This window comes from Phasianus colchicus, chromosome 15 (genome assembly GCF_987193195.1).
Source record: "Phasianus colchicus chromosome 15, bPhaCol1.hap1.1, whole genome shotgun sequence".
Classification (NCBI taxonomy): Eukaryota; Metazoa; Chordata; class Aves; order Galliformes; family Phasianidae; genus Phasianus; species Phasianus colchicus.
Window position 1 is genome coordinate 8183609 of NC_143450.1, and position 18133 is coordinate 8201741.

Consider the following 18133-nt stretch of genomic DNA (forward strand, 5'->3'; position numbering starts at 1 on the left):
TGAAAAGAACATCAATGAGTACAACGCTAAGTGAAGTGATCTGGATGGACTCTAGGGGCTTCTTTCCAGCCCATCATGCTAGTCTGAGCAATAAACTTGTCTCCTGAAGTGAATAGCAGCATGGAAAATCCTGTAGTAGCAGGAAAACAGAGCGTGAGTGTGTGCCCAGAGGATTGTAGATGGCCTGTTGAGTGTGGAGACTGTAGCTCTGAGTGTGTCTTGTTGAAAAGATCCAATTCAGCTGGCACTTGTTTCCAGTTTCAGTAGTGTGTCTGGGAACAGAAAGCTGCTTGTGAGCCAAAGCACAGATCTAGGCTGATCAGAACAGAGAGGGGAAAGTACCCTGCCAGCCTGCTGGAGCTGTCAGAGAAGCTCAAGGTTCCCCAGGGGCTGTATAAATAAAGAACTGTCTGGGCGGGAGGTTTGAAAGGAAGCCAGATGGTTGCAGTTGCTTGCAAGGATGTTGATAAGCCAAATAACTTTTTGCATCTCTGATGTGTGAAAAAGGTTTTGCCCTTGCCTTCAAAGTAGCAGAGGGTTTGTCACGCTGCCTGTTACTTCTTTGACTTTTTTTCTGGCTTTTTTCTTCCTGTGCAGCAGGGTTTGCTGTAACCATCCTACAAATAGCTCATGAGATACCCACTGCTTAATCTGTGATCCATCGAGCAATGCTGCTGCTGTAAATTGTGGGGATGCAGTGTCAGATTGGCAGCAAATGCAGAGTTTAGAGAGTTGTGCATATCTGGCTGAATTCCAAATGGATAATTACATTCTGCCTACCTAAAATTCCCCTTATGGCTTTGCGAAATCCCTTGCTCAGAGCTGTTATTATAATGTCGCTATTGACTCTTAATTGGTGACTGCCTTCCACTCTACATTTGGTGACAAATGAGGTGACCTGCTATGTGCTGCAGTTTCCCCATCATAAATCCATGTGAAAAAATGTGTTTTTTTTATGCACCCCTCACCTTAGTTGCTCTCTCTCCAGCAATATATTTCTACAAAGAGTACATATAAAGTACTCACCTCTGGTTCACTTAGACATATCCATTTATCAAAGCTCTTCTATCATACATAGAATCATAGATTCCTAGAATCATATCAGTTGGATAAGACAGCTAAGATCATCAGCTCCAACCATCTATCCATCTCCATCAATACTGCCCACTAACCAGGTCCCTCAGTGCCACTTCTCCATGTTTCTGGAACATCTACAGGGATGGTGCCTCCACCATTTCCCTGGACAGCCTGCTCCAATGTCCCACCACTCTCTTAGAGAAAAAATACAGTTACTTTCTACTGCTTTGCAGTAGATGCTTTGCTTTGATGCTCAGAGTGTTTATTAGACAGAGCTCTGAAGTGGCTTTGTCCAGGAGCAGACACTGAAGGCTGGAATTAGGCATATTCTCCTATATTTAACTGTAATTAAACAGACACTTGAGAATCCACTCATCTGCTTTGTGCTTTTTTCGGATTGTAGCCATGCACTAAGCATATTAGATTAACTTTATTCTCCACTTAAGTTATATATGTGGGAATGACTAAAAATGTTAAGTTGCATAAAGTAGGTTTTGCGTTAATCTTGCAGAAAATTTTAAACTCCATTTGTTTAGGTGCCATTTCTATCCTCTTTCCTGAAACCTCCTCTAATTAGTAAAAAAAAAAAAAGTGTCTCTGTTTAGGAGAATGTGTCACTTACTGCTGGAAAAAAAAAAAAGCAAAGCGGAACAAAGCCTATGGAGCACACTGGAGAGTTGCAAACTTGTTCTCAGCTTTTAAAAACAACTCCATAATAAGCCTCCCACTTAAAGATCTGTGGTAAAAAAAAAAAAAATAAAGCTGTGATGTTCCTGCTAATGACACCACGTTTCAGTAACCTGGATAATACCCTCATAGCGTTTATGCTCTGAAGGTTTTGTGAGAGTAAACAAGTCTTTGCTGTAGCAGTGCAGCTTCTACAGCCTGGCTTTCGGAGGGGTGAGTCTCCTTGTTGTGGAGTAACATGACTGCACTTGTATTGCATTCCTTCGTTCAGGGGAGGCTTCCTTGGGGCTCTCCTCAGTTTGGATGATTGTTTTTGCAAAAACGGTGAAGTGTTGATGTCTTTGAATTTGAACATAACTGATTAGAATGTTCTTGCTGGGAAGGAAAAGGGCAATGACAGACATCATACCTGTGCATGATTGCCTTTGCATCCAGGCTAAAAGAGACACAGTGTCTACATTATCATTTTGCAAAATTGAGCTGCATTGCTGTTCTTGTTCTTTCCTAGGCTTGTTATGAAGGGTCCCATCTCTAGCGTTTGCCCCTGTCCCTGTTACAATGCAGTTTGTCTCAAAAGTACAAGTGACTTTGCTATAACAATGACAAGTACTAGAAGTCCAGCAGAATGCCTTGTTAAGAGATGCAAAATCATGGCTGCATCTACACTCATTTTTTAAAAGCCCCTGTTACACATTTTACAAGCAAAAGTATTTTATGCATTCGCATGTTATGCACTTGAGTTTGAATGCATTACTTTCTTTTTTCTTAAGACAAACTGAAAAACACAGTGGCACTGCTCTCCCTACATCTCACATCTGCAAAACACATAAACTAAAAGCAGTCTCCCATAGGCCTGAAGTGTGATTCTTTCAGCCCCATACTTAGCACTGTGGTACAGCTGCTAAGTGACTTATTTATTTTTAGATGTGGAGAGTTCAGTTAATTTCCCCCACCAATGAATCAGTTGCTGTGAAGCCAGTTTGACTGCAAGCAAATAACCACCAGTTTGATCTTGTTCTTGCAGCACTTTGAGTATCTGACTGTTTTCATTTTGCCAGCCTCAAAGCATATTTGTGAGATGGCAAATATTATCACCGTGCTATTGATAAGGAAAATTATCCATCAAAAGGAACAGTGCACAGCCTATTCACGTAATATGTGCAAGGGCTGCTCTGAAAGAAATGCTACTATTTTATTATGTTGCCACACAACATCAGAGGCAGGGGTTGGTGGGATGGCCATTAAGGTTGAACCTTCCCACTAGTTTTCTTTTACATTCTGTTGCTGTGTGACAGATGGCAGCAGAGAGGCAGTGTGACACAACGGCTTCTGACATGGAAGTGTGTACAGAGCAAAGGTGTGTCATTCAATTCCTCCATGCAGAAAAAATGGCACCTACTGATATCCATGAACACTTGCTGAACATTTATTTATGGGGACCAAGCAGTGGATGTGAGCACAGTGAAGTGGTGGGTGGTGTATTTCAGCAGTGGCAGTAGCAATGAGTGACAAACTATGTTCCAGATGGTCACAGCTATCACACCACAAAATGAAGAGAGCCTGAAACAGCTAATCCACATGAATCAGCAGATTATGACTGAGGAAACGTGTACAGAGCTGAACATCAAAGTTTCAATGCACTGGAAACGATGGTGGCAATGCTGGAATATCACAAAGTTTGCACTAAATCAATCCTATGAAAGCTCAAACAGGAACAGAAAGAGCAATGTATGCAAGTTTATCGGGACCTTTTGAATCAATACGAGGCTGAACATGACAGTTTCCTGGATTATATAATTACCAGTGACAAGATGTCCTGTCTGCACTGGGAGTCGAAGTCAAAATGATGGTCCATGGAGTGGTGAATTCCCCATCAAAGTTCAGAGTGCAACTCTCAGCAGATAAAGTGATGTGCACTGTCTTTTAGGATTGAAAAGAGCTGATCCTTCTGGATTTTCTGGAACCTGTAGAAACCAACAATTGTGATAACTTGCAACACTGACTAAGCTGAAGGCTCAAACTTCCAGAGTCAGGACAGAGAAGAAGACAATCTTTCTCTTGCAGCATGATAACACCAGGCTCCATGCCAGTTTGAAGATCACAGAACACATTATCAGTCCTGGCTGGACTATCCTACCACACTCACCATATAGTTCAGATTTGGTGCTTTCTGATTTCTATCTGTTCAAGCTGATGAGAGATGGAGTGCATGGGCAACGTTTTCCTAGCAACAACTCCATCACAGCAGCTGTGACACAAGTTGGTCACCTCCACTGGTGCAGTATGCAGGCTCTTGTACATTACTGGTGTACGTGTATAGCTGATGGTGACGACTACATAGAAAAACAGCATTTTAGAGCTGAGAATCTGCACTATCGAATAGTGTTATTGCTCTCTTGTATCTGCTGCAGTTTCCACGGAAATAAATAGGAGGTATTACTTTCAGAGTAACCTACATATTATTGAAATCTGAATTCTGTTGCAGTGCTGCAACACGGCTGTCATTTAACTATAAACCCCTCTGCTTTTATTTTCATTTAGGTTTTGTTCACTTGTTTATCCTGCTGCCCTCCTCAGGGTCATTAGAGCTGTACTGGAGCATGGGGAAAAGAATTGGTGCTCAGCCTCCCACATCACTTATTCGTTCTCCGAGAGTGTGTTTCTGCCAGCAGGATGTTTAGTGAGCCAGATTACATGATTTAATATTTTGCAGGAACTGTAATAACAAGACTAGAAGAAATGGCCAAAATGGTGCATCTTCCATTTTGACCAGTAGGTGAAGCTAAAGAGATTTATTGGACTTATTAGATGAAAATACTGTCATCCTGGTATTAATAAAACAGAAGGTTTTGGGTAGCACCGTGCAGTTATTTTTCTGTGTGAATTTATGAGTGCATTTAGGGAGAGTCGTTTTTCTTCACCTGGTTCTCTTTCCCTGGGAGTGAATGATGGCTGTGCCACTCCTGGTTGCGAGGCGAGAAGAGAGCAAACAGTTCATAAACGTAACTGCCTTCAGGAGGAGTCTTCATGTGTACAGAAAAGCTTTCTAACAGAGGGAACAGGCAAGGTGGGCAGGTTGTAAAACAAATAATTGCTGCTTAGAAAGTTGTCTTTGCTCGGTTTATACCTCACTTGCTGTCTGATACAGACCGAGTGGAAATATTTTCAGTGCAGTTATCTGGAAGTTTTTCTTAAGGACTTCTGCTTGTCTTCAATGCACCGTATCAGTTATGTGCTCCCTTTGTGCCTGTTCTTCTGTTGACATCTACAGTCTTGCATAACAAAAATAAATCTGGACTGTTAGCTACAAATAAACTTAGACAGATTTAATTCTAATTGTCTGGATACAAGGAAAGATTCTTACTATTTTTTTATTGGTCTCAACACAGTATAGCTCAGGAAACTCTATAGTTCAGGAAGGGCTCCTTATAATTCAATTTAGAAAAAAAAGGAGAGGAAAGATTTTAATAAATTTACATTCAAAACCTGTGTCAGAGGAGAATCTGTAGGATTCTTCCCTAACGGCAACAAATCAGATGGTAACGTTGGAACTAAAACACTTGTTTGTTATTAACAAATTACACTGAAATAACTTAATGCTGTTGCCTGCATATAATTGGGTCAAAGTAATGTATGGATCTTTCTTTAAAAAGAGGAGTGGTCTGAAAAGCTAAAACCCGTGCAAACTGAAAAATACACATATATAAATAAGAAATATATCCTTGAATCCACATTTTCTGCATTCTGTTCATCTCTGAAATCTAGTGTCTTTTGGAAACATGGCCTTGAATCTGCAAGTATCTGGAATTACAAGTTAACAAGCTTGTGTAGGTTAACTTAACTCTCTCTATGTGATTCTGCATTTATACAGGGAGGTTTGCACTTCTCTGTACAGTGCAACCCTGGTGGGACATTGTTAGTGGATTTTTGTTCTTTCTGTGACACTAATAGCCATTTTTCTATTTGCAAAATAGGTGGTTCACTTACATCATCAAATCTTTACAACAGCTACTAGTTAATGATTGCAAAATACTCAGAAGGCTTTAAAATGAGTGGTAAACAATGTTTGATTGATGTCATCAAATCAAGAACTGCATTAAGCACTGAATTTTACTCAATGCAGGAAAAAAAACTCTATAAATGCATTGACCACTGTTAGTTTGAAATCAAGCCACGTAATGCTGTGGCCCAGAGAGAATCAGAACTAAGAAGCTTGTCTCTTCACTTTAACAGCTTTTTTCCTACGAACAAAATTACATTTCCTAGTGAGCGATGTTTCTGGGGTGTTTATATTTCTTTCATACTTTGTATTACCCTGAAATAAGTGCTGAAATGTTACAAGTTGGTTAGTCTATTGTGTAATGGCAAGATTGACCAACTTCACCTGTGAGTTTTGGACAAAGGAAGCTTATTCCTGAAAATCTCTTTTATGGAATTCAGTGATACCCAATAGTTAACCGTGTGCTCAGGCACAGCAGTGCACTGGTGAATGAATAGATTATACAGTAACCTGAGAAATACAGTTTTGCCAAAAGAATGTGTCTTGTAACTGATAAGAATAGTAAACTTGTTCTACAGCAGGTTCTTCTGGTTCAGGATGACATAAGAGCGCATACAGATGGTGGTGGTGAAGTTATTAACTTCACCCACTCAAGCAATGGTGTTAGTTATTACATGCTGTTTGTGCATATCACACCTTTATTCCAAGAAATGTAACTCCCAGGATGGCATGATGTTTCTAACTTCAGTGTATGCTGTTGTAATGAGTAGAGACAGCAGGGTCCACGCTCATGACATTAAAGACAGAGAAAACACTTGAGGAAGAGAGGAACACAGCTCAAGGGTTTGAATCTCTCTCTAAATTTAGCAGAAAATAAATTTTGTTGATTTCAGCAGCAAGCCAGCTGGGCTTACATAACATAGTTAATAAATTAGCAAAATTCCAGGAAGTCAGACTCACTACTTTATAGGCTGGTAGTACTGCGTGTTCAAAACAAAGCCGTTAAACAATTCCCATTTGTATGACCCACTTCAGGGTCACAGCTGAAAGTGGTTCACTTACTAAGTGGAGAAAATGGCTGAGTCGAGTACCTCATGTAGCAGCAGGTTGTCATCAACTTCGGTGTGGAGATATAAATTACATTCAGATGCTTTTTTAAGGTAGAAAAAGATTGAAATGTAGTAATTTATATGTTGCTTTCTTTGACAGAAGCAACTTTGGATGCAGTGATGGAGAAGTTCTCTCTCATACTTTGATGCCAGTTGTAGTGCTTTACTTTTTGTTAGGAAGAGTTGGTTGCAAATCTCTGGTGCAGCAAGAAGAGATGGGTAGGAACTTTTTTTTTTTTTTTTTTTTTTTTTTACCTTGGAAACTATTAGATGTAAAAAGCCTAGAAGTGAAGCCATTTATACATCAGACTCAATCAACATTAATACTTATTAATGCTTTTTGGTTTTGTTGTTGTTTTGTTTTGCTTTTAATATTGTCTGTGTTAGGTTATAATGAACTGGAGTAACTTGAATAGCCAGGTTTTTTTTGTTGTTGTTGTTTTATTTTCATCAGAAGTCAGTCATACTTTAAAAGCAAGGAAACAAATATTTGCTCTGGCTATAAATCATCAGAACAACTGCATATTTCATGTTTTCTTCTCATGCCATAGTTTTGTTGAACTGATTTTTGTGCCATTGTTTATGATTATATAATGTTTGTATGTACCACAACCAAACAAGTAGTCCTCAGGACAAGTGAACAAATGAGCTTTTCATATGTTACAATTTAGGTTCTTACACAGCTTCTTAGATGTTTTGGAAAGCAATTCAATAATAATGGGAAACAAAATGTCATTTAAGGCTTTTCTTCAGGATGTTTTTACAATCTGATGAGTATCATTCTGCTTTAAAAGTATATTTCAGACTTAAGCAATTTTCAACAGGATTAAAATGTCCTCATTTCCATTGGTTAGGTAGTAATTAAGAGCACAAGTACTGATAATGTAGTCTCAGAAGTTGCAGTTAGGAGAAAGGAGGATTTATGAGCAGAGAAGATCACATTTGGAATTAAATTTCTTAATTCCTTCCAGTTTTAGGCTTCACACTTGCTGTTCTGACATCATTTATGTCCCATTCTTCCTCTTCTCTTTTGGAATCGGTCAACTAATTGTTCATTATCACAGTGGTTTTGCATTAATTTAAGTGACTGCAGAAGTTGCATAGCAATTAAAAAAAAAAAAAAAGCCCAGGAAATCCTCAGAATGTGAAAAATGCATATTTGTTTCTTTCATTAAGGTTTCTGATGAAGTTTCATATGAGAAATAAGAGTTTTCTGTAGTTTGAAGTTCATTCTTTGATATCAGACTTTGTATTAAATGTTGCTGGAGTTGTAGAATTTGAATTTAGACTGGGAGAGAAGGTTTGAACTGCGCACCACAGAGATTCTGTCTAGAAAATATCTGTACTCCAGAGTGAGGAGATGCTTGGTCAGGATGATTGCCTCTGTTAAACCCAGAATAGTCATCACACAGAGCATTAGGGCTTTCTGCTTCTCATCTGCCCATTTTTCTTGACAAGCGTTTTCCTTGCCTAATTTCCTTAAAAAAAAAAAAAAAAAAAAAAAAATTTATCTATAAAATCTTGACTGCAGAACAGTACGCAGGTTCTTCACGTGGCCTGTTCCAGTTCTGCTTACTTGTGCCAATATTTATTTAGCCTGAGTAAATGGAATTACCTTCATTTTTTTTTTCTGAAATTTTTCAGGAGTTTACTTTCATTTAATATGTTCCTATGAGTTTCTACTTGCACTGCAGTACATCTGATATCCTGGAAATGCATCGTTTCTGAAGTAACTGGGTTCTTTTCTCTTGCTTTGGATATGCTTTTTTCTGCGGGAGAAAAATGTAAACCTTCCAAAGATTGCTTAATCACTGTTTCAAAGTACAAATATAATTTCCCTTTCTCTCCATGGAGCATCATCTGTAGGCCGTTGCTCCCTGATATCTTGCTTTGGAAAGAGAAAGAATAGCTTAACCTTACTTTTAGGCACTTAGAAAAAACTGCAACCCAAATGCAGCAGCATTTACTGCTGAAATCCAACACTTTCCCCATCACTGCTGTCCCAGCTGGCTGCCTGTCAGGACTGACTCATCTTCTTTGGAATAAGGTGGTGTTCCCCAAAGTTGATGTTGTATCACTGTGATCTGACAGGAGGAGGAAAGGGAAAGATCGTGGAGAAATAGAAGTGTAGATGGAATAAGATGGTCAGATACCTTTTTAGCAAAATTAGCTCTAATTTGACATGTCGGTGTTGGTCTTTTAGATCTCATTAACACAGAGTTGAAGGGCAATACCCTGTGAAGTTAACTTTTGTACAGTATTTGCTGTGGTCTTACGGAATTGATTTTGTTGTATTATCCCATTCTATCTGGTTTAATTAAATGCAAAATGTACGTATCAGCTACTTTAGGTGGGGATGAAAGAGAACAGGAGGAAAAAAGGAAAGAGTTTTGAAGGGACTTTTACTCCTGCTTTTTAAAAAAAAAAAAAAAAAAAAAAAAGGAATTCTTCTAAGGAACACTTCAGAAGTACTTAATTATGCATTGTACGCTCAGATTCTTCTACGGAAATTTTGCACCAGCTTTGAGACCAAGGAAACCTGTGCTTGAGCAATAAGGGGAGATAAGTTTCCTGTCCCTTAACCCATCACTACCCTCAGCCATCTAACATGGTCCTCTTAGTTCTCCTGGTGCTCCTGGCATGATACCTTCCTGCCAGGATTACTTCACACTATCAAAAAGACCCAAAAAATGTAACTTGTGAATGAAGCAGAACAAGTCTATCCCGGAATGTTACCCAGGTGCCACTGGACATTCCTTCAACAATACTGTGTGATTAGATCCTGATTAAGTTTTCCTTTGGTCTTTAATTGATATGGAGCTGTGCCCTACTTCATTGGTTGTTGTTTTAGCCTTTCTGGTTTTTCTTTCCATTTTGTATAAATAAGTAACTGTTCTCTTTGGGGCACTTTAGTTTAATATTCATATTTGGAGAACTGAAATTAGACTCAGCACATTCTGACAAAACCAGAGCTGCATAAAAGGTTTTTACATATAAAGGATCTTCTGGTCAGTTTCCAGTTCATCTTCAATTTTGCTGCTTCCTTTTGGACTTTTTCAGCATTGCTGAGTACCCACATGAACATCTGCAACATAATTTTGATCATAAGTGCTTTATAATCATACACGCTATAAATATTAGATTGTCTTTTAGAAGCCACTTCACTTTGATTTTGAATATTAAGTGGAACAAACAAAAAAAATTATTATTCAGACAATCACTCTAATTTCAGTGTCCTCATTTCTGGGCTAAAATGCAACTAAATTCTGCCATTGCCAGAGTTTGAAATACATAGTCTTCTAATTAAGTAGTATGCAGAACCACTCAAAGTGCTGGCAATAGGAACAGAAACTGGATTGAAATACATAGAAAACTCAAAAGATTTCTGAGTAGTTGGCTGAAAGCAGAAGAGAGAATTTCCCCAACCCTGTTGGGGCAATGAAAATACTTCTTGTGTGATATATTCAGAAAAAAAAAAAAAAAAAAGAGAAACAGATACGTGAAAAACAACTCCAGCAGCCATAGATGTAGTTGGCAAACTGCAGATATCTACACTTTTTCTGATCAAATGAGCTTCCAGTGCAGTGGGTCTGTAATTTGCCTCACCTCTCCTTGCTAACCTTGATTGGCCTCCTAGATCTGGCATGCGAGTCTGTTGTCCATTCACATTTTAAGTACCCTTTACTTTCTTTTTCTCCAAAGTGGAAAATGCCCTATTGGCTCTTCCTGGGTTCTGTGTGCTATAGAAGTTACTTTGCTCAAGCAAAATTTCTATAGTCACACTTTATTTATGTTTCAGATGTCTTAATGTGGTTACATGGAAATGCTGGTTCCCTTATTCCACTACTGTTTTTAGACTGATTTCTATGGACCCAACAAGAAAACGAATAACTGGGTCAAGAATTCTTTGATGGTTTTAAGTCTTAAAAATGAATGTTTTTATCGCTATGGGGCAAGTTAGAATTGTAGAACCCAGGCGACACACGTTGTTGCTGCTTTATCTGATTACAGGTGTCATATCAAGGCATATTAAGTGCTTTTATAGATGAATAAGGCCTACTCTTCAGATGTAGAACATGCTGATTGCTAAAAAGTGACATGGAGGTATGTCAAATGAGTGAGTAAGAGGCAGCACAGCATGTGCATCTTACCATTTCCTACCTAGATTTTCTGGTATCTACACAATAGAGAATGGATTAGTAGCTTTCGGGAACTCAGGAAGGAAGATGGTCTAGAATTCTTAATATCCTTGTTCTTATATGCTTTCTGAATTGCCATTTTTCTATGAACAAAAAAAAAAAAAAAAAAAAAAAAAAAAAAAAAAAAAAAAAACCCCAACTTTTGCCTGTATGTAAGAACTTACTTTGGAGACTGACTTCAAAGAGCAGTGGTAGAGATACTTAACTGTTGTTTACTTTGTATTGTTTGCAGTTTTGTTCATGCCAGCGTAGACTCGTGTGACGTAGAGTTCTTTTTACTATTATTTAAAAAGAAATGTGAGTGTGGATTTGTTCCTAGACTGATTTTTAGAAGTCCTGCATCTGAGGAATAAATAGATGTTTTCTGATTTCAGAAAACATCTGTATTTAAAATACTGTCTTTAAATGTCAAGATGTTTAGTTCTAATTATTTCTTGTAATAACCACTTCCATTTCTGTACTGGACTAAAACCTATAGTTTTATGTCTCTTGTATTTGCTTTGAAAAGATAGGATCATAGAATTGTAAGTTTGAAAAAACCTCCAATGTCATCAAGTCCAATCATCTACTCATCATCACCGTGACCACCTAAAACACTTCTGGGAGATATAATGGCATTCACTGTCCATGTCTTGCACACCAAATTGTAAGGAAGGAACCTCAAGAATTTCTCATTTGAAGTCATGAAAACAAAAATCTGTCTGCTCTTTCAGATGATCTCTCCAGTCAGTCTCCAGTCTTGAAGTCAGATCTTGTCATTAGTGACTTTCACAAAGCTCTGTGCAGGTACATCTTCCCAGTATTTCCCAAGCTGAAAGTGGGAGTGAGCAGAGTAAAATTAATTACAGTGTTGGAAGATGGTAACGTTGCAGAATCTCTCTCTGACTACATTAATAAAAAATGCAGTGGGTCTGAAAGTAGTAAGAGTAGTTCTGGACATGCTGGCAGCAGTGATACTCATTGCATTTAGCCAGATTATTTGTCGCTCTCTTCATTTAAAGAAGCACGTAATAGGAGGAGCAAAGCAAACTCATTCTCAGAATGATGCTGAACACTTCCTCCAGCATTGCTATTTGCAAGGTGACATCTTGCTTCTTGAATAACATCCGATAATCATCCTTGTCTGTGTGTCTTGTATGTCAGCATATGCTGAGCTCACATCTATTTTGAAAGCAGTCTTAATAGCACAGCTGCAGCCCTGTGGAAGGTTGCACTGCCTGAACATGTCTCTGCACTCCTCCAGCTAAAGGAAAGTTCAGCAGCAGGCAGTATCATCCAGTCTGTCCTGGGGAAAGAGTCTTATAATTAACCTATTATTGCAAGATCTCTGGATTTCTTCCCCACGGAAAGAGAATCCTGGTGAGACATGAAAAATATGTCAATCTAATATAATAATAGAATAGTGAAGCCCTGTGGTCTAATGACACATTAAAATTATGAAAAGCTCTTTTCTGTTTATCCCACACAAACTTGCACTCAAAAACATTATGTAACTGTTAATCCATAATACATTTATCTTGTCAGTTGAAAGACAGCAGTCTGCAGTGACCAGCGTTTCTTGAATGAAACAGTCCTTTAGGGCTCCTTTTTTTTCATTTTCTAGCAACTTGCTTTCATACTGCAAGCATTATTGCTCTAATATAGAATGTTACAGCATATTTTGAGGCTACAGTCTATATCCTGCTAATCAGTGTAATTGCCTTCCTTATTCTTCTCAGCCTCCTTTCCCTTTTCCATTAGTGTTAACTGCCAGCGTGACCAGGCAGGAATTTCTATCCAGTATCACCAAAAACTGATAGAGCTCCCTAGCAGATAATTGCAAAGCAGATAAAGAACTTTGTGACTGAGGTTTTCTTAATATTCAGCTCACCTAGTAATGTTTATCTCCACAGCCAAAACCTTCTCAGAATGGCTCTTTTTTTTTTTTTTTTTTTTTGTGAATACCACATTGTCCATATAGGGCATCAAGAATACAATTGCTGCTGCATTCGATTAGGAAATACAATAAAAGTTTTGCAGTAAGAGAGTTAAGTATCAGAAGGGATTTCTGTTATTTAATGCCTTCCATGCCATACAGGCAATGTAAAATGAAAATATCAGGTGAAAAGTTGGATGGATGTGTTCTTAAATGGAGTTCTCTATAATGCCCACATCTGCATGGAGGTGCTGCCTCTGTGCTTTTTTTTTTTTTTTTCACAGTTCTCTTTTTCAGAAATAATCTCCACTCTGTCTGAAATATTGCCCTGAAATAAACTTTTCTGAAATATCCAAACAACCTTTGATAACAAGGTCTAGACCTCATCTCACTTAGTTCTTCAAGTCGCCTATGAGAAGGAATTATTTTTTAAACATGGGTCAGTCATCTTTAGTAAATAGAAAATGAGTCATAATTACATAAAAGTTTCCTGTGTATCTACAGGAAGGACAGAATTCCTGTCTCCAAAAGTCTTGCACACAGACATTTACAGTCAAGCCTGTTACTTTGCAGGAATGAGGTAACTTCAAAAGAGAAGTTGTTGTTCTATTAACTGACTTTCTGGTGAGCTTTCTCTTACAATCAATGGTACCTTTTTTTTAATGCAAAAATCTTCAGACAGGAGATAGCATGTAAACAAATACTAGTAAAGTGTGTGCCAGCTCATCCACCCTAGCTAAAAGATGGTCGTGTTTTTCTAAAGCAGTCTGCTTCTGTCCTATAGAAGAGAAGCTTCCTTTCATGTTGAATGAGATTAAACAGTAGCAGGGAGGACACTAGTAATGTAGACCATCCGTGAGGAATCAAGGAGCAATTCTACCACTGTCACCAGAAAGATGCAAGAGGAAAACATGTGCCATCAGTGGGCTCCAGCACTTCAATTCTAGTAAAGGGAAATTTCTCCCAAATGCCTTTGATAGCTTACATTTTCAGCACTTTGAAACTGAAGACAAACTTGAGGCACATAGAGGAAAAATGCCAAATTTGGCCAGCTGTGTGCTTGTTGTTGGACTACTGTTTTCCTTCTGGTTTGATTCTTGTTTAAGGTATTTCTCTTAATGGGAAAGTTCACCTCTTCTACAACAGTGCTTGCATATTTCTTCTGTGGAATAATATTTTTTTACAAGTAAACATAGGCCTGTCTGAGCAAGATTGATACAGATAAGTCATATGCTGATGTATTTCTGATAACGCTAAATCATTTGAGTAAGTTGAACTCCACCCTTAGGAAGGACTCAGCAGCATTCCTTCTCTAACTACCTGCCCAGCACAAGTTCCAGCTTTTCGTTCCTCCCAATAAAAGGAAAAGAGAATCATCCTGTTTATCTCTAGCTTTCAAACACATCCTGATCCCCCAGATATCTTATGTTCTAGATAGGATTGAGTGCTGTCTGTGAAAGCTTACCACAAGGTAGGATAAATTGTGAGCACTCTGACTTTGCAGAATTTGTTCAGGGCAAAAACACAGCGCTAGCCTTAGCAATGGTGATGGTTTCATTCACTGATGAAATGGAGCAAGAATAAAATAAATGAGCCTTTCAAAACATGAATGGTAACCATAGGCTGTATGAGATATAATTAATGTCTGCTTATTGCAATAAATACATTGCTGTTGTGTGCATGTGAAATGATAGAATGCTAAGTAGCAGTAGTAGTCAATATCTCAAACAGTATATTTTTCAGAGTACTGTTACAAAACTGTTAGACAAAATATTTTCATTTTCCATGAGTAAGATGGAACATTCTTTTTAATTAATAGAAGTTGGATGTTTTAATCTATGTGCAAAAGGCAAGGAAAAAACTTTTTAGTGACGTTGTTCCTTTGAATTACCTGATGATAATTGTTGTGAAATTGCACTCTTTACTGTAGAGAGAGTGTGATGTCAGTCCTCCTTTTCTTGTTAGGAAATTCTGATTCTCTTTTTCAACACCTTTTTGTCAACAGAGTGATACTGTTTCTATTCACAGGGAATAGTTCACATAAGTCTTTCAGCAAGCATCAAAAATCTTGAAAACTTGCTTAGACTTACATCTTTCCATTGTCTGATGGGAGATGCATCAAGGTTTTCATGCTTTGCTTATTGTTTTTCATGTTTCAGGAAGTTTGATGCAGGCTTGTGAAATAATGTGACTGCTGTGTCTAACCTGTGCTAACACTGGATACACATTTTTCATCTCAAACCTGAATATAACTGGATGTCTGCTTGTTACCTTTACTACAAGTAGGTTATAGTTTAATCACTTATGTTGCATGTTTTTCTCCAAACAGAGATATTTTGTCTTGCATTAACTTTTTGCATGTTTCTTCTTGGAGGTCAGAAAAGAGTGGCAAAACTCAACACAAATTGAGGTTAGGTTTGGTACACCTTCATCAAATCACTCTCTCTCTCTTTCCTACAGACCATCTCTGTCTTATAACACATTGCCTACACTTCATCTACGGTCTCAGTCCCATGGGGATGCTGCTTTTATTCCCTTTCAGCAAACCCTGTAGTCTGATAGCTGCCTTGGTGCTGATTGCCCTCATGCTCCTATACGAATATGGCCTACATGGATCAAGCATGTTTATAAACTGTTTTGCTTTCTAAGTACATGTTAACCCATTATCACAATGACAACTGCTTACCATTGCAGTAGCTAAGTACATAAAGTGCATAAACCTTACTTGCTGCATGCTATTGCCACAACACATTTTAAATGTGTTAGTGCAATTCAGTAGTCTATATTTCCCCCTCCCGTGACTAAATTGCATACATCTTTTTAAATATGGTTATGTTCTTTTCTTCTTTCTTTTTGTTTTTGTTTTTCCAAAGGAAATCACAGTGCATTCAGTAAAAGAAGGCATTTTGGAAGAGGAAGTTGAAAGCTGAGGGGAAAGGAAGACCCAACCTGTAATAAAGGTATAAACTGTTTCAAAGTACAGTATGTTTGAAATGGGTCTACTTAGAGTTGCACAGGCAACAGGTACAGATCTTCTTTACCTGTTTCAAACAAGGTTGCTCTTAAATAAAGTTTAAACCAGTGAATTAATCTAAATGACCATTGTCTAAGATTAAATAGTAGAAAAATCTCTATTTCCACCAGTTGAGGTGGGCTCAGTTCACAATTTTTGTTCAGAGGAACTGTGAAGTTGCACAAACCAATGCATTTTCTTGGGTTTTTTTTTTCACATTTGCTGCTTCAACTTTATAAGGCAACTCCTGGTCCCCCAAGCTCCTGCTGCTGAGTTGAGATTCTACTGTTGGATTGAGCATAATAGAACACTGCTGGAGCCTGAGTGTCCTGGCCATTCGATTGCAATTGCAGTTATGAATGTGTGAACAAGACAGAAAACAAGTGTTCAGAGATAACAGGATTAGTATTAGGAGATTGAATTCTTTTCTCTCTCTAGCGATTTTTTTTTTAGTGCTGCTTGGCATTTTCCATTTAAATGAGCTTTCTATGAAGCTTCTAGAAAACTATTATAGGAATGTGTACAAGATTAAACTCATGTTGCAGTTCATTACTATCTGAGATTTGAGATTCAACACCTGAGTCTGTCTTTTCTTTAAGTGTGAAAAGAAAAACTATTGTAAAAAATTCTGAAACTCTTGAAGAAAAGTGCCTGAATATATTTGGTGGCGGTTTACAACTGAAGAAAATGGTACAGATTTTGTCATGGAAAAGCTGTTGTTCACATCTGTTAAACTGGTTTTATCTATGTTAGTTTGCTGTTATAGCACACAGAAAATGGAGATGGGCTTTCTTTTGCCTGGAGATAGAAATGGATTTTTCATTACCGAATATTTTGTTGCAACCCTTATTCCATGCATTCTCTGTAGAAAGCACTGAGTTCAAAGACTGAACGTGTAGTGGACTGAACGGTTGCATTGTTGTTTGTTTTAAACCTCTGCTAGCAAGATACAAAGTGAATTTTCTACCAGAAGCAAATTGGCTTTCAGTCCTTGTTGTGCATTTGTCTTTCAGCCTGATGTTCCTGCTGTGATGGCTTTGTCGGTAGACTCAGCTTTGTACCGTTGGCAGCGACTCGGAGCCAAAAGTGCCCCCCAGACTGTGTCAGAATCAACACCTCTGCTGTTTTCTGTCAGAGACAGACTGAAACTCAACTTAAACAAGTGGAGGATTGTGTTTTCCAACAATGGGAGACAGCAGAGAGGCTGGGACCAAGCTTCTAGGTTTTATTCTGGAAACAGGATACAGACTACAAAATACACATGGCTTACTTTTTTGCCCAAAAATCTTTTTAAGCAGTTTCACAGGTAAAAATAATCATCATCAAATGATGTATGAGATATAAGAATTCTTTCTGAAGCAGTGATATTTGGGGGTGATAAAGAGGGGCTGCTTCTGTAGCTACCATGTCTTTAAAATTTAGGTGAAGACTCTTTGTAAACAAATGTCACCTAATTCATACTGAAGTGGAGGCTTAAAGCAAATAAATGGTAGGTGTCCTAACCCACGTTGTGGCCACATTCAGTACCGGAGCAGCTTTCCTTGTAAAAATTTCAGGTTGCATATCAAGATAAGATATCAAGTTCCATATCCATCTCTAGGTTTGAAATTTCTGTTATCTTAGATTTATACCTTCATAACTTGATCTTCCATTTTCCACACATGGAATTTTTCACGGGTCCTTGAGTGAATCGCAATGTGAATTATGAACGTGAGTTTTCTATGCTCATCCTGTTGCACTGATGTATTTTTTATGAGTTGTGAGGTTTTTAGGTTTTTTTTAGTTTGGGTTTGTTGTTTTGTTGTGTTGTTGTTTGGTGTGGTTTGGGGTTTTTTTGGGGGGAAGTGGGGGAGGTGGGTAATATTTTTTTTGTTTGCCTTTTGTTAGAATCTATGATTATTTTCAAAACTGAGTTTGTGGGGAATCATTAGAGAAGATTCAGCTCCTAGAGATTTTATATATATATATGTTTGTAATATGTGGAAAATTAAAGTAGCTATAATATTATGACAATATATTTCACAAGTTTTTCTAGAGGAAAAAATAAGCAACTCAGTTAAATAATTAATTATTTTGAGAAAGGATGAGGTTAGAGATGTGAAATGATTGATGCTCATGACATGAGATGAGGGA

General features: G+C 37.9%; 1 protein-coding gene across 2 annotated transcripts in view; it reads left to right on the forward strand.

The window, feature by feature from the left end:
- The first annotated feature begins 6840 nt into the window (after positions 1-6840).
- Positions 6841-18133, forward strand: part of ATP10B (ATPase phospholipid transporting 10B (putative)) — a 63166-nt gene continuing 51873 nt past the window's right edge. The window contains exons 1-4 of one of the 2 annotated variants that reach the window (XM_090150837.1): positions 6841-6924; positions 15147-15269; positions 15861-15947; positions 17014-17306. In XM_090150837.1, coding sequence (XP_090006963.1) covers positions 17032-17306 — 275 coding nt within the window. In that variant the 5' untranslated portion in view covers positions 6841-6924; positions 15147-15269; positions 15861-15947; positions 17014-17031. Of the gene's footprint in view, positions 6925-6957; positions 7093-15146; positions 15270-15860; positions 15948-17013; positions 17307-18133 lie in introns of those variants that run through there. The other variant, XM_090150836.1, reaches the window with a different exon arrangement.